Genomic DNA, 16,308 nt, shown 5'->3' with positions numbered 1-16,308 from the left:
CTCCTATTTAACGCAAAATACTTAAAACATTATATGTAATCAACACAAAATTATAAATGAGTTTTTAAATACTTTTTTCATATTAGGTCATCCATAGCTGGTGTGAGTTTTCACTTAAGCATGTCTCAGTGCAGACAGGCATTGCCAGTGCTCACAGCCTCGTGTGGCTCATGGCTGCCACGGTGGACAGTGCAGGGACAAAGTGCAGCAGGCAAAAGTCTAGTTTCCACAGACCAACTGTGTCCCTGGGTGAGTCACTGAGCTCTATTTCCACAGATGAAAACCCAAGAGCACAGTGGTCCTGAGCCTAACATGAGACAGTGTATCTAAAGACCTAGAGCACACAGGGGACCAGACTTAAATAGTTAGTAGTAATAATGGCAAGCATTTGCATTTAATATCTGTCAGGAATGTTCTGAGCATTATACACACATTAACTTACCTAACTCTCACAGAACACTGTGAAGCAGGGACTATTATTACTCCCATTTCTACAGAAAAGAAAATGGAGACACAGAGGGGTGGAGGCCAAACCTCAGTAAGAGGCTGAGCTGGGCCATTAGACAACCTAACCTAAGAGAGCACTCTTAACTGTGCCACATGCTGCCTCTTTCTCCACTGTGAGCAAATGGGACTGATGTCTGACATCTAAATAAAACAAAAGCAAATTAATGAAATGGTTTGGTAAGGCTAAGACTCTAAGTTGTCTACCTGATATCCATTTTCCCTTTCATCTATAGTACAGAATTGCTATATCCCCAGATTTTTGAACAGGTAAGAGTGGTCAAAGAGATAACAGCAGGATTCATGGGGTGATATTCTGGGAAGGTTCCTTTGCCCCTTTGGCTTCATTCTGCCTGGAACTCAGACCTGATGGTTAAAGCTGCGGCAGCTATTTTGTGACTTTGAGGATGAAGACCATTTGCATAGATAGTGGAGCAGAAAGAAATTAGGAGCCTGGGTCTCTGATGATTTTGTGGAGCTGCCACAACAGCTCTATAACCTGTTTAAGTCTGAACTAACTTTTTTGTGTCAGAAAAAAAGAGTCAGTTGGCTTACACTACTATAATTAGGTCTCACCTGAACAAAATTTCCAATTAATATATAATTGAGGTCATAGTTGTTGCCCAAATTCAGCCAAGTTTTGGTGCCAGATACACATTTTTAAAATTCTACAAAGTAAGGAAAAAGTTCCTATGATAATTCATGGAGTTTAATAATAAGAAATTACCTGGAAATACATTTTTTTTTTCTACTCTTGACACTAATTCTTCAGTCTGTTGATCTCTCTATTCTATAGACGCTACTTCCACATAACAAACAATAAATTTCAGAGCAAAATGAGGACACAGGTACTGCCATTAGCAGAAGGCTACCATTCAGCACTGCACTCAGATGTCCAAACAAGGCTGCTTTTTTAAAAAAAGCTTCTAATTGAAAACTGGTCTGCCAACGAAACATGTCTTACTGAAATGACCACTGACCGGTGTTCAGAGGACTAGGGGACGTGCCTGAGGTGACAGAGGCTGGAAAACAGGGCTGTTTGGCAAATATGCACCAAGATAATCTATTTTTCCAGGCAAAGCTGACAAACAATAATTATATACTGGAATAGCCTTTATGTCATAACAAAGCATTAAGTGGCTAGAGGAGTCCCAGCCAAAATATAGTCAGCTTTTCCTAAAAGTGTCTAGAACCATTTAAATGATATCCTACCTAAATAATCCCTAAGTCCCTTTAAAAAAGAGAGGTTGGAAAAAAGACTTGGGATCAACTTTGTTCCAAGGAGGCTTAAAACAAAAGTTTCAAACCTGAGACTCACAAACAGGGTTAAAATAAAAATGTTAATGGACTTAGCAAGAGAATGGAGAAAATAGAGACATTAGAGCCATTCATCAAAATAACAGGTGTCAGCAGCCCACTGCTCACTGCCGAGGGAGCAGGGCAGAAAGAAGAGAAAGGGGAAAATGAATCTCTCGGCAAAGGGAGCCAGAATTTGCTAGAGAAAAGGCATATAGTTTTACTGCCAATTCTGTAGAAACACAATGAAAGAACACAAAGAATTTCTATGCCAACGTATATGCGCCATCTCTGGCATTTGTAAAATGCAAAGATGCTCTTCAGGGGAATACACACACATACCCTCTTCTTTAGTAAAAGCTGTACTCAGATGTTCAAACAAGGCTGCTTTGGCCACTTCTTCCCCCAAGTGGGGGACTTGGCCACTTTCCCCCCCACTTTTCTAAAACACAACTAAAATTTACCTATCATTTTCTCTGCAGAGCTGCTTCTCAGAAAGTGTTTTGAATCTGTCCTTTGGAATGTCTTGAAGCCCCTCACTCTTGCTGAACACAGACATCGAAAAAGTCTTCTGAAAGATCTCCCAAATATCCCATCCCTCCCGTTCCCTGCAATCCCTTATCTTCTGCTTCTGTTGCAAAAACAGAAGATTGGAAAAAGACACAACAGTTCTTCTCTGTTCCAGGACTGACTGGGATCTGTCACTACATGGCACTTGGCAGCCTGTTCATGACAATTTTACTAAATAGAATTTACGTGGTCATACTATTGAGAACCCTTCTTTGTTACTGTTTTTTAAAGCAATAGCATGCCAGAAATAAACACATTAGGTAGGTGCATCAGATTGACTGAAAACCACAACACAATACTAGTGACTTTTCTGAGATTAAACAGTTTCAATGTAGTTGGCTGGCTCTAAATCAAGCCAGCTAGCCAAGCCATCAACAGGGTGTCATGCCTACTGTCATCTCCCGTCAACTGGTAGCAGCTCTCTGGGTCCCTGTGCTGAGAGGGACGCTGAGGCCTCTTCATTTCGTAACGATGAGTGAATTCTTAATGGCCACCATAAAACCTAAGACTCGTATTCCCACTCAAAGCTGCGATCCTCTGGCCATCAACTCGTTGAGCTACATGTCCCACAAAAAGTGAAAGATTCGCTTTGCCCGAGGAGATATTTCTTTTTAAGCTAATGAAAGGTACAAAGGTTGTGATGCCTACGCTGCATGTAGTTGGGGTGAGGCTGTTCCTGGGGGACGGTGTGTACTTAATTGCTGAAGTCCTGGCCATGAAGAAGTGATCCTTGAGCTGGCTTAGTCACCAAGCCAAGTTATAAACTCATCTTCATAGGAATTTTTTGTTTTTGTACTGAACTTCATGTTTTCCAAATAACTTTCATGCCCTGCAGCTCATGTAACTTTCTAACCACGCTGGGGGACGAGCGAAGAAACCACTAGTTCTCCTGTTTGACCAACAGAAACCGAAGCTCGGTTACGGCCACGGCAGCCCCCTCAGACCAAATAAAAGAGGGTCCCAGGGAGGGCAGGGGCTCGGGCACCGGGACTCTGCCCTGAATGAGCTTGGGCAAGCCACTTCTTTTCCTGTTCCCAGCTATAAAATCGGGGAAAAGGGAATTCAGTTCTGCCATCTCTTTAGCACCCCCCTTTCCATGGAAACATTCTGGTGCTATTGATTCTATCAGGAAAAGTGGAGGGAAAAATGTGAGATGAGAATAAAACATTAAAAGTGAGCAAAGTAGACAATGGGAAGAAAAGAGAAGACAGGAAAAAATATACGTAAGAAGACAAAAGACTCAGACTCTAATCCAGGATCGCATCATTGGTAAGTGACAGAATGCCATTTCCCACATGGATCAAAAAATCAGAGTTTATTTCTAAAACATTTTCTAACCAAAAATTTTGGGTGATGATGATGATACCTACTAAATTAGTACCTTTCTCTTTTTCAGAAGGATGCCAAGTGAAGCAGGTTGCATTAATCATAGTCCTAGGCTCACGGGACATGGTTATCATTGGGTCGTGCAAGTAGCAGATTTTATTTGGTTACCAACTGAGAATCTGGACTTAGATATATCCCAGGTGACATCACAACTTGTTAAAGGGACAAAGGTTGGGAAAAGCCTGGTGTCCCCGTAGTGAACACATAAGTTTACTGTATTTCTGCATTTCTTTGATTTTTAAGATGCTTTATCAGATACTAATAGACGTCTACTGCCACCTCCGAGACAGAAAAAAGAAATGCTACCTCATCTTAAATGCACCCATAAGTTAAAAAGCACACTGGGATTTCGGAAATGTTAAAATGAAAAAAGTATGTCTTAAAATGGAGGCAACAGTGACAACCATGTCTATCGGATCAATATCACACAACAATTTTAAGTTTCCCAATTTTCAGCAGTGAAACGGAGCCTCCTGCCTCACAGCGCCGCGCAGGCTGAAGCGCGGCCCCGGCCCCGCCGCAGCCTGGCCGTCCCGGCGGGAGCGGGCCGGGGCGCTACTTGCCTTTCCGGGCTCACACTCGGTGCCGTCGGCCCAGGGCGTGTGCTGCGTCCGGCAGCCCTTGTTCCCTCCCTCGGCGCCGTCCACGTTACTGCACCAAAGTCGGCGACACTGCATCTGCTCGTGGAGTGAAGACAGTTCAGTGACACACAGTTAGATGATATCAAACAAGGCAAGGAATGCTTTCAATTCATGTGTGGCCAATGATGCAGCCTAGGTGGGAAGGGGGTTTGCTCCTTGGTATGATAAGTGATCAACTATCCCGAGGGATACAGAGGGCAGCCGGGGAGACACACTGCTACGCCTGGTAGGTCTTGAGATGGTGTGAAAGGGCTTCAGGTCATCCGACACAGGGCCCTCGGCCTGTCATCCTCGCACGGGCGACCAGGCGCAGGCCCCCTCACTCGCTTTCACCGGCGCTGTGTGATGAGAGCTGGGGTGTGTGAGGAGCTGGGACTAGCGACTAGGTTTGGAGTTGTGTTGTGATCAACTGTGACTTGAGTTTAGGTTTGGCTCGCCCGCAAAACTAGCGTTTTCTTCTAGTAGGCTATATAATACTATATTATGTGATGACTCTTTTCTAGGGTGTCAGGGATGATCAGAGGGAAAATGGGACAAGGCATTGTGAAAATTCTAGACATACGAAAAGTGCAAACAGCCACATAATGGGCCCACCACCCAACTAAAGAAAGGAAACCTCATAGGCCCAGCTGGTGCATTCCTCCTCAATCCCAGCCCCCTTCTTCTCCCAGAGATGACCACTGTCCCGAGTAGTGGCCATGGTTTCATCACTCCCTCTGCTTTTACCACAAATGTATAAGTATCAACCAATAATAAACATTTCAACTAGAAACAAACAACAGTATTCAGCATTTCAGAATATACTGATAGGCCTTGCAATTTGCTTCTCCCCCCTACACACACACAGACACACACACACACTGTATTTTTTTAGATTTACACAAGTTGATATATTTAGCTCTATTTCAGGGCATACATTTTAAAGACTTTTTTCCTGGTTATTACACTAACCCACACCCATAATAGAAAAATTTAGAAAGTACTAGGAATTTATTTTATTTTTTGTTAATCATCCAAGGAAATTTTTTCCATTGATTTTTGTTTTGAGAGAGTGGAAGAGAGGGAGGGATAGGGAAAGAGAGGGAGGGAGAGACAGAGACGGAGAGAAACATCAATGTGAGAGAGACACATTGATTGGCTGCCTCCCGCACATGCCCTGACCAGGGTAGGGGATCTAACCTGTAACCCATGTAGGTGCCCATGACTGGAAATCAAACCTGTGACCCCTTGGTGACAGGGCAGTGCTCTAACCACTTGGGAACACTGCCCAGGGCTAATCATTTATTTTTTAAAAAATGGAAAAGCCTCAAACTACTTAGTCTTTCCTGTAGTTTCCTGTCTTTTACAGTTGAGAACATACTCTACAAAAATAATTATTTATCCTGTTATTTTAACTTAAAAAATATATCAGGATCATGTTCCCAAGTATAGTTAATTTTTTCCATTGCTTTTCAGAGAGAGTGGAAGAGGGAGGGAAGGAGAGAGAGAGAAAGACATTTATGTGAGAGAGACATACTGACTGGTTGCCTCCTGCATGTGTCCCGATCAGGGCTGGGGATTGAGCCTGCAACCAAGGTACATGCCCTTGGCTGGAAATGAACCCAGGACCCTTCAGTCTGTGGGCCGATGCTCTAACCACTGAGCCAAACCGGGTAGGGCCCAAGAGTAGTTACTTTTTAATTGTTGTAGAGGATTCCACTAAATGGAGACACCATAATTGGCTGAACCTTTCTATTATCAGGAATTTGTACTACTCCTAAAGTTTACTATCATGAATGACACAGAAACAAATATAATCATGGATTTTACTTAAAATATTTTATTACAGTATTTCCATGGAATCACTGTACTTTCCAGTTCACCATGTTATCTCTGAAATTTCTCCCAGCAAAACAAACACACATACACACCCAATGAGATAGAATGGGGCACCCCAAAGAAGCACAGCTCTGCTCATCTGAAATCTGATAGCCACTGGTTCATATCATTGGTCCAAATGTCCATAACACATACATCCAAATATCACACACCCACCAGCTGAGCCTCCACCAGAAATGATTTCAAGCCCCAGGGGGTCACAGGACACAGCTTTGATGAGCTAAAACAGGGAAACAGGTTTGTCTCGTGAATTACTTTTATGGAATCTAGAAGAGTCCCTATAATAAAGGTCACCTAGACAGGTCAATGGGCATGAACAGAGACAAGGAGAGAAAAGGGCTGAGCTCGGTCATTACCAGCTCTGCAACCTGTGCTCTCTCAGCCCCACTGTCCCACCTGTACAATGACGACAATAATGGCATCTCCCCGTCGGACTGTCCTGAGAGTGAAATGAGAAAGTGCAGGTAAAGCACCATCGAACAGTGAGCACCGTGACTACATCATCACTATTTCTATTGAGAGTCAATGGACCTTTCTCAATTTTCCAGGAGTGGTTTATATTAGAGTGACAACCTAACGGAAAGCTATGAATAAAAAGAAGTCCAGAATCAACCCTAAGCACTTACCATATATGGGCACACCTGAGAACCTTGTCCAAAGATCAATTCACATTGTTTATTCACGTTGTAAAGGAGGCCTGGCAGTTGGGAAGGCAAAGTGTAGGATCTGGATTCGGGTTCATTCAATAAACACTCGCCATGACCAGCGCTATGAAAAGCAAAAAATACGGATGGTGAGAGCAGCGGGTGACATGTGACTTGTCAACACCTCCAGTTGAAAGGGAAGGCCGTCTGCCATTGCAATGGTAGAGAGGACAGTTCCTTCCTTATATCTGTTTTATTCCTTTCATCTAAGGTTAAATCTATTAGATGAAGTAATATGTTTTGGTGTGTACTTGTTTGTACACAGATTGGCTATGTATACAACACAGCCAGGCAGAAATATACATGTTACAGCATTTATCACATTTCGGGGCAATCATCTTTTTATTTTTAATCTTTTTTACCATTCTTTCCAATAGCCTGTAAGCTTTTTAGGGGCAAAGATAGTGTCTTTTTCGTCTTCCATAACAACAGGTGTTTCGTAAATGTTTGCTGAAAAGATGAGTGAGTTAAGCAACAACTATTGCAAAAAACACCTTAGCCATCTGATTAAAGAGGAAAAGCAGCAGCCCTCCAGTTCTTTTGACTTTTCTACAAACACTTCTGGAAAATTCACACCCAGTGAGTTCTGATTAATAAAGCCCCCTCTTCCCTGTGGTTGCAGAAATATACACTCAGTAACCTTCGGACAATCACTTAACCTCTCGTGCTTCTGGGAGAGAAAAGCAATAAATCTGTGACACAGGGATATGATATAATGTAATTGGATCTTTGAGCAGCCTGGCAGGAAGCTTAAAAAACAAAACAAGAAAAGAGAGATGGAGGGAGAGAGGGTGGGGGAGAGAGGGAGAGAGAGGGAGAAATGCCCTCCAACAACAGGGGAGGCTACTGCAATTTTCATCCACCCAGATAACCTTTGGGATTGCCTCACTGTCCTACCCCTTTCCAAGCCAAAATGACTAAGGTAAAGCTTATAAATATTCGTGGCCTTCCTCCATCCTATAATCACATTCATGGTCCCTCCTCCAGGACCTGAACAGAGTTCCTGTCTCTACAGGAATAAGGCAGCATTTACACGTTCCCTGTAAGATCCCATCTTCTTTTCAGCTCTGTCTGTAATCTTCTGAACTCGGGCAAGGACATGAACTGCACAGATGGCAGAGAGCATTTTTTTCCCTCCTCCAAGGAATGTCAACAGAAACAACTCAAAAAGAATGCTGAACTCTACATTTTCTTTCCCACAATTAGTTTACTACATGGAGGCCAGATATCAGAAGTCTGTGCTCAAAGAAAGTTCAAGCCTTACTCTAAGAATTCCGTGACATATTTTCGACTGCACTTTGACCACAGCCAGGGGTTGGTGTAGAAGTTCAATGTTGGAGCCATGACATGCTGGGGGCTCTTGACCCCTTCTTCTTTGCACTTGTTGCTGTCGTCATGAGGCATGCTAAACCTAAGGTCAACGAGACAAGGGTGACAAGATCAGTAAACACCAAGTAATCGAGCCGTTTGTCATAACTGCTTCAAGAATGCTCCCATCTAAAAACATTTTTGTTAACTGACTCCTGTGTTGTGGATAAAAGCCTGAGTCCTGGGAACAGAATAAAACTTACTAGACAATTAAAGGTGGAGTGTCGCTAAAACATAATTTCCACTCGATTTAATACAAAGTGCCTTTCGTGTACAAAAAGATGCGGATTGGGCCATTATGTGGCTTAAGTGTACGTTTAGGAATTGCAGAGGCTCTGAATGCGCTGTAGTTGGTGCTAGAAGACAGTAGTTGGAATTCCTAATAAGCAGTTAAAGGCCTACTTATGGAGCCAAGGATTTGGCAGGTTATGATAACGCTGTGAATATAAAAAGAGTCAGTCAAGTGACAAAACTTGCAGCCAAAAGCTTCCTAATAAAAGTCTTGGTCACTGTGGATCTTCTCATCTTCTCCTTTTCAGGTCAGGGTGACAAATGGCATAGCCTGTGGGTATATCATTATAAAGGTATGCAAAGTTCATGCACCATAAAACCCATTAGGGAAGGCCGCAAGCGCTGAAGCCAGAGGCTGGCCTTTCAGTTGGCTCAACTCAAAGATGGCAAACACTTTCATGCTTCACGCCGATGCCAAATGATTGGTAGCGGCTTCCTGTAAGGTTGGGCACATACGATCCTTAAATTAATCATGGTGCTGCCCCCTGCAAGGATGTGATGAAGTGTCAATATCCTCTTGGGCCTAGGACAAAACACAGCAGGATTAACGTATATTTGCCAGAAGAGAGAGTGTGCGCGTGTGTGTGTGTGTGTGTGTGTGTGTGTGTGTGTGTGTGTGTTGGGGGCGGGGGATGATAGAAAGCATTTGTCAATTCAGAAACAGCAATTGTATGACCAGCATGCCATTCTCAGCTTGAGTAACTAACTGTCCCCTGGCCAACAAGCTCAGAGGGGCTGTCCTCTCTGGATGGCTTTCCCCAATCACAAATTCGATGCATATGAATAATGTAGCATTTAGAGAGGGATTTCCTTCACTAGTTCATCTTGAAATATGGAAATAAGTGAGTCAGAAGTGTGTAGACTTGCTTCATATGAAAGTAAAAGCTGGGATAAAAGTCTGTGAAGTACGGTCCATTGATTTCTCTTGTGCTTGGTTTTCTTTTAAAAATTTGGGTCCCACAATAATTGCCAGATGGGATAATTGCTGGGTGGATATTGTGAGATGGAAAAACTTGAACTGTCTTGTTTGAACTTAAAAGGTGTTCTTATATCCATGAGTCCCTTTTCTTAGAAGAAGGACGGCCCAGGTTTCTAGTTCACAGCTGCAGGGTCAGTATAATACCTATACCAACAAAACCAGCACAAGCAAGGCATCCAGATCTTAGTTTAGCTGTTTGGTTCTCTGTGGTGCAAAGGAGCTGGAGTTTACTCTCCACCCCCACCAGGACTTGACAAAATCCAGTCTATTTCATCATTTAAACAGAAAAATTATTTTCATTCAAACATCGGGCACATTTGCTCATACCAGGGCCTAGGTACTAATAAATATTCATTATGCATTTACTAAACAATAATAACCATAACTTTCTTTGCATTCACAACACACCGGGCAGTGTGTTAAATGTGTCAAATGCTTTATTTCACTTAATTTCCTATTTGACCCAATGAAGAACACAATTACTACCCACATTTTACAGATAAGGAACCTGACTTGTAGAGGTTTAATGACTTGACTGAGGTCATAAAGCTACTAAGATGGGGGAACTGGGATTGGAATCCACTTCAGTATGATTCTAAAACCTCTCATTTTGGAATGTATATAAACTGTACCCCCTCCTGTTGGGCGAGTCGTGGAAGATTTGTCAGGAATACTGTGAAAAGATTTCCATATCCAGTAGAGACTCCACTACCTCTCTAATTCCTCCTCTTAGACTCTACGAAGCCGTACGAGAGGGTAGTGGCTATTTTTGAAGCATCCAATGTGCTCAACAGATATAAGAGCAATTGCTTCTCCCCCCCCCCTCCCCCCCCCCCCCCCCCGTCACCAAGAGCTGTTGGGTTTTGTTTTTTTTTAATTATCAGTAAGGCATGACTGGAACAACTTAACATGTAATAGTTAAAAGGTTCATTAGAAAATCTGTGGATTTTCCTTTCCTTTAATGTGAGCAAACCTAACTATATGAGACAAAGAACCAAAACAAAAATAACTCGTTAATGGATTAGGAATATAGTTTTTGTTTAACAAACAACTCACATCATTCATCAATTGTTTCATATTTCACTTCCTGACACTTTTGAGATGGGGTATATATGTATTATCTTACATTTTTGTCAAGAATATGGAACAATTCAGTCCAGAACTGGTATCTGCCTCCCAGCCTCCTGTGTTAGAACAGGAACCCAGCATAATATCGCCAAGTCAAACACAGAGATAATCATACCTACCTGTGGGAATGAGGGAGACTACAGGAGATCATGGACATGGGAGGTCCTGTAACAATGCCAGCGACATGGGCTTTGTGTAGGGAAGATGTTTGTTAACTATGCATTGAGGTTTCTTGACAGCTGAACATATTTAGTTTTTGCTACTCAAAATTCTCATTTTCCTCAAAACGTCAAATTTATACCCTGTCTAAAAGAAATTTATAAGCTCTTGTTGGAAAGAAATTAATAGTGTTTCTTTAAATGGTACACTGTTCTTAGCCATATATTAGGGAGAAATGTTAATCTGTTAATGAAAATTCTCTGCCCTTGAATACATTCCTGTCTCTCTAACTTTTCTTGTTGCATTTCCTAGGAAAGTTCTAAAGGAATTTACTAAATTTTATGTAAAACAAACAAGAATTCCTAAGATTCTGTTAAAATAAGTTTGGGAAAATTGAGTTAAACAAAATCAACAGTTTAATACAGAACTTGTCAGAGTCTTTACTTTATACCATTTAGCCTTGTGACTCCAGCCAGGGATAGACTAGAAAAACATTTTTAAAAATCACTTGACTGTTCAACTGATAAGAGATACTATACTTGATCTTAGCCAAAGCGCTGAGAAGCAGCCTGGAGAGTATTCTGCTAAGTGAAATACGCCAGCCAGAGAAAGTGAATACCATATGATCTCACTTATATGTGGAACCTAATGAACAAAACAAACAAAATAGAAACAGACTCATAGACACAGAGAACAGACTGACAGCTGTCAGGGGGGGGGGGGTTGGATGAAAAAGTTGAAGGGATTGAGAAGTACAAATTGATAGTTACAGAATAGTCATGGAGATGTAAAGCTCAGCATAAGAAATAGTCAATACTATCACGATAACTAGTTTGGGGCCAGGTTGGTACTTGAAGCAGCAGGGGGACCACTCTGGAAAGTACATGGTTTTCTAACCACTTGGCTGTACACCTAAAGCTAATACAGAATAACACTGAATATTAACTGTAATTGAAAAATCACGACTACAAAACTTTTCACAGACCGTCCTTTTGGAAACAGTGTTCAAGCCCCTGTGCTTTGGGAAACACTGGTGGGATCAGTCGTTTTCAAACTGCCTTCTGAGAAGTCCTTGAGTTTCACGGCAGCATTTCAGAAACCAAAAGGGCAGAGAGAACCCTGACTAACAGGGCTCCAGCCTTTTCTGTGCATATTGGGTATCTGGTGATATTTCCTTTAGAGAAAAGGAAAGGAGTGTGCTCTTAAAATATGCTTGAAAGGTACTAGTTTTTAAATATACTCATTGTATGTTGAACTGAATTGGAGCCATATCTATATATGCACCTTGCTCAATGCCTAGCACTGCACATCAGTACCCTCAAAAGACTGGTGAGTGGTAAAGCTTGCTTAATAGATGATTTTAGTTATAAAGTTAACATCTGACATGAAAATTAACATATAACTATATTAGTGACAGCTGAGAAAATTATTTCAAAAATATATAATTTAATTGTTCTTGAAGAAAGTAACGCAGCTCGAATATCAGAATAATTTCTAGCAAATTTACACTATTTTGCCACGTGTTCTAACTTGCTCTGTCTAAAAGAACAAAAAAATCCCCACAAATTTCACAGTGACCACTCAGTGACCAAAATCAGTGTTTCCTTTGCTCTATCTGTTCATTCTCTTCCATGAAAAAGGGGTGTCACTGCCTGAATTACAGACTTATATAACCAGAAGCAGGAACGGTCTGGATCTGTGACAATCTTGTGAGCCTGGGCAATGATGGGGGACCCTTCTAGATAAAAATGTCAAGTCAGAGAAGTTCTCCTGGCTGCCATACCCTTTGCTTCAGTGGACGGGTTTGAAAGTCTCCCCCCCCCTCCCCCCCCCCGATTCCCAGTAGGAAAGGAGAATATTTGACTTTTCATTGAAAACTTGTGCAGTTAAACCAAAGAAGCACATGGGTTACGGCCAAAGAGGGTGAGCGCATTGCATTTACTCAGCTTTCCGAAATCAGTCATTTCTCCCAACTAGCTTTAAGGCTCTCCAATCCTGCCAATTCTCCTGTGACTCAAGAAGTGTCTCTCATCCTCAAAAGTCAAGGAAAGGCGCACTGTTGTGAAGGAACGAAAGTTTTCTGAATTCAATGAAAAGATGGAAAGGGAACATACAGGTGGCCCAGTTCGTGGGCGATTGTAAACGCCGTGCTCAACCCATTATCCTCGCTGATAGAGCAGCTTCTGATGGGATCACAAAGGGTTCCCAGTTCAGCAAGACCTATGGGAAGGAACGAAACAAGGGTTTACTTGAAAACACGGTTGGGGCTTAGAATAAAAACAGGTAGTAAAGGGCTGTAGCCATAAAGGAGACGCACAGCAGACTCACCTAAGGTATCACATTTGTCGTGAGCTCTGCAGATATCCTGTCTGAAAGCAAAGAAGACTTAGGGCCTTGACAACACCAAACAGGAAAGGTCAGTACAAGTCAACACTTTAGAGCCTTCTAGGAATTCACAACGCATCCACGTTAGGGAGGGGGTTACACAGAGCAAACTAGCAAGGCCAGGGTTTGGAAATCACTGATTTAAGGATAAAGAGCTCATGGAAAGGTCTTCTGCCTCAGGGAGGCCATGGAAGAAGCAAAAACCTCTCCCACCAGGATTTTACTCATACGTTGGAGGAGGTGACTCTAGTTTCTTAATCTAGATTCCTGACAAACAGGTCTCTCCTTTACGTTTATGAGTGCATGTCTGTCACCATGTCCGAGGTGAATGGTGGGCGGCACACTTAAGCCAGCAGACCTCTTCGTTGCCCCCTACAGTTTTAAAAAATAATTTTGAGCTAGGAGCTACCATTCAAAAATTGGGAGAGTTTCCTTTAAAGAAAAATCCATATCTCTGACTTCTTGCAAAAATTATAAAAGTTGGGAGTACTTGGGACTGTATCCTGCCTGGCAACAATGGACTCAGTCTGAAGAGCCACTGCCCCTCTAGAAAGCCACTTCCTTTCAGGCCTGCCTAACACTTCACTGTCTCCTTGGCACCCATCCATCAGTGGTTCCCAACAGGGGAGCTCTGCACCCCTCCACGCCCACCCCACCCCACCCCGCGCTCAGAGGGCATTCGGCCGTCTATGCAGGACGTTGTCGGTTGTCACACATGAGAGGAGGCAATGCTACGGGTGAGTGGTGGGCAGAGACCCAGGGTGCTGCTAAGCGTCCTGCAATGCACAGGCGGCCTCACACCACAGGGTTTTCTGCTCCCAAACGCCACCGGTGCTGAGGCTGAGGAGCCTCTCACTGGGAGCCGGCTGCCAGGAACATACAATCTCATCCCATCAACTTGCCTGGAAACTGGGAGACAGAAGAATCAGAGCCGCGTACCTCGTTATAAGAACAGCAGTATCGTGCTGGATTCCACCTGGATGGTTCTGCGAATGCTGCCACTGGCAAAAGTTTCTTAATGTTGTCTGGGCATTAAAGGATATGGAAGGTCCTTCCTAAATACAGAAAAGAATTATGCTTGGTCCGTTGTACCCATTACATATACCATTTTGGATACAGATAGAAGAAAAAAAAACTATTACCTGTTCATTATGAATCACCACTAAGTTCACAACAACAATATTAATTAAATTTCCAATACTGGGGTCTTTATAGATAGAGGCTACCTGCAACCGAGATAAATTTTCAAAGTTAACTGTGAACTCTGGGTAAGCGACAAGCCATTTGCTTCTTATCCGAGGCTCCACCTCTTTCTACATTTCATGCAGCACATGCAGTTTTCAGTTTTGAATTTTCATTCATTCAACCAACATTCATTCAAATGAATGAATTCTTTGTAAACTTACTCACAGATGGATGTTTTAAATAATAATAAAGTCCAGCAAATTTACATTTTAAGGTATTTTCGTTGAAATGGCAGCCTGAATGCCCCTCTGAAGCCCTGCGTGGAAACCCATCCCCAGTGGCCCATCTAGGGACCTCATAAATCACCTTCTTTTGAATGTACTTACAATTGACATTAAAGTTAAAACATAGTGTTGAAGGTTGGCTCCGTGGTACGAAGTCATTTTCCGGTCTGCCACCACCATCACCTCGACAAACCTCGGGAACGATAAAAAGCGCTTTGTCCGCCGGCGGCTCCTGGTGGCGCGGGCGCCGGCCGCCCTGCCGTAGGCCGAGCGCGCCCGGGCTGTGTCCTCAGCCAGGCTGCGCCTGCCCCCGGGGCTCCGGGGCCCCCCTCTCCCCCGCTCCTCGCTGGCACCGGTTCTGTGTTCTGTAACGAATCAGGCGGCATGCATTACACTTCAAGCCGCGTCTCCTTTGTATTAGGAGCTGAATTGGACACTTCTTGAAACGATGCCTCTGAAGTCAAATTACACGTAAAACCAAGCTCTACACACTGCGGACTCTACAGGTGGACCTCGGTCTGCACTCTCATCTGAATGACTAAGGGCTTGAATGAGCTTCTCTGGGAGTTTCCATAAATGCTCGCTTAATAATGTATCAGAAAAAAAAAATCAGGTCTGAGTTTAAGGGAAATGACTGCAAATGATTCCTTTTATCTGATGACAAAAGTCTTGCTGGCATTGAAGCAGCTTTTATTCATTGTTCTTTGCCAAAGATTAGTAAGGGCCAATGGCAGCTAGAGAGCTCTAGAGAATGGAAATGGAGATGTTCCACACGCACCACTTTGGATATCCAATGAGATACAGTATAAAGATCTGAGAGGCAGGCAGGCTAATAGGCAGCACAAAGGAACTATAGCAAATGCAAGACAAGGTAGACTTAGTATTATTCTATTACTGTATTTGGTCACTATAATATGCAAAATCTAAGAATAGAATCACTGTTGTTCAATGCCTCTACATTTTTTTAATTAACTTATTGCAGAGCTCAGTTAAGGAAGTACATTAAACTCTGAGGGTGTGAACAGGTAGGTAGCTGGGACCATGATGTACAACAACAGACAGCTCTACTCATTTCTAACTCTTGCCTAGCCCTCCAGGGCTCTACACAATCTTGCTGCTCAAAGTGTGGTCCTTGGGCCTGAAGCATTGGCAACCCTTGGAAGCTTGTTAGAAATGCAGACTCTCCGGCCCCACTCCAGACCTGATGAATCAGAATCTACACATTAACAAGATCTCCAGGTGATTCATATTCATGTCAATGTTTTTTGAGAAGCACTAGCCTCAAAGTTGGCTTGTAGCTTGTATTGCTGGTGAGAATATTCAATTTCACAGCCATCAATCACATAATAAACAGAATGAGCGTACAAGTGCCTGCCAAAATACGCTTTGAGTAATAACATGATTTAATCAGTTATCTTGCCTATCAGTTTATAAACGTGCTTTAAAGTTTTAATGTGTGGGTGAGGAAGAAACTTCCTTTTACCCTTCTAGATTCTTCTGGCTGGTGTAAGAATTAAATTAACATGAAATACATTAACAAGACAAAATAG

The 16,308-nt window shown here is 42.7% G+C and overlaps 1 protein-coding gene across 4 annotated transcripts in view; it reads right to left on the bottom strand.

The window, feature by feature from the left end:
• ADAMTS9 (ADAM metallopeptidase with thrombospondin type 1 motif 9) overlaps nt 1-16,308 on the bottom strand; it is a gene marked incomplete at its 5' end in the record, with an annotated part of 155,750 nt that overhangs the window by 112,273 nt on the left and 27,169 nt on the right. For 3 of the 4 annotated variants that reach the window (XM_081159306.1, XM_081159308.1, XM_081159309.1), the window contains 8 exons: nt 4,320-4,436; nt 6,902-7,043; nt 8,244-8,390; nt 13,019-13,124; nt 13,233-13,273; nt 14,229-14,344; nt 14,432-14,515; nt 14,861-15,123. In XM_081159306.1, coding sequence (XP_081015432.1) covers nt 4,320-4,436; nt 6,902-7,043; nt 8,244-8,390; nt 13,019-13,124; nt 13,233-13,273; nt 14,229-14,344; nt 14,432-14,515; nt 14,861-15,123 — 1,016 coding nt within the window. The remainder of the gene's footprint in view (nt 1-4,319; nt 4,437-6,901; nt 7,044-8,243; nt 8,391-13,018; nt 13,125-13,232; nt 13,274-14,228; nt 14,345-14,431; nt 14,516-14,860; nt 15,124-16,308) is intronic. The other variant, XM_081159307.1, reaches the window with a different exon arrangement.

This window comes from Miniopterus schreibersii (genome assembly GCF_964146895.1).
Source record: "Miniopterus schreibersii genome assembly, chromosome: 15".
In the NCBI taxonomy this organism is placed as follows: domain Eukaryota; kingdom Metazoa; phylum Chordata; class Mammalia; order Chiroptera; family Miniopteridae; genus Miniopterus; species Miniopterus schreibersii.
Note: the sequence above shows the minus strand (reverse complement) of the source record. Positions and strands in the feature narration are given on the sequence as shown.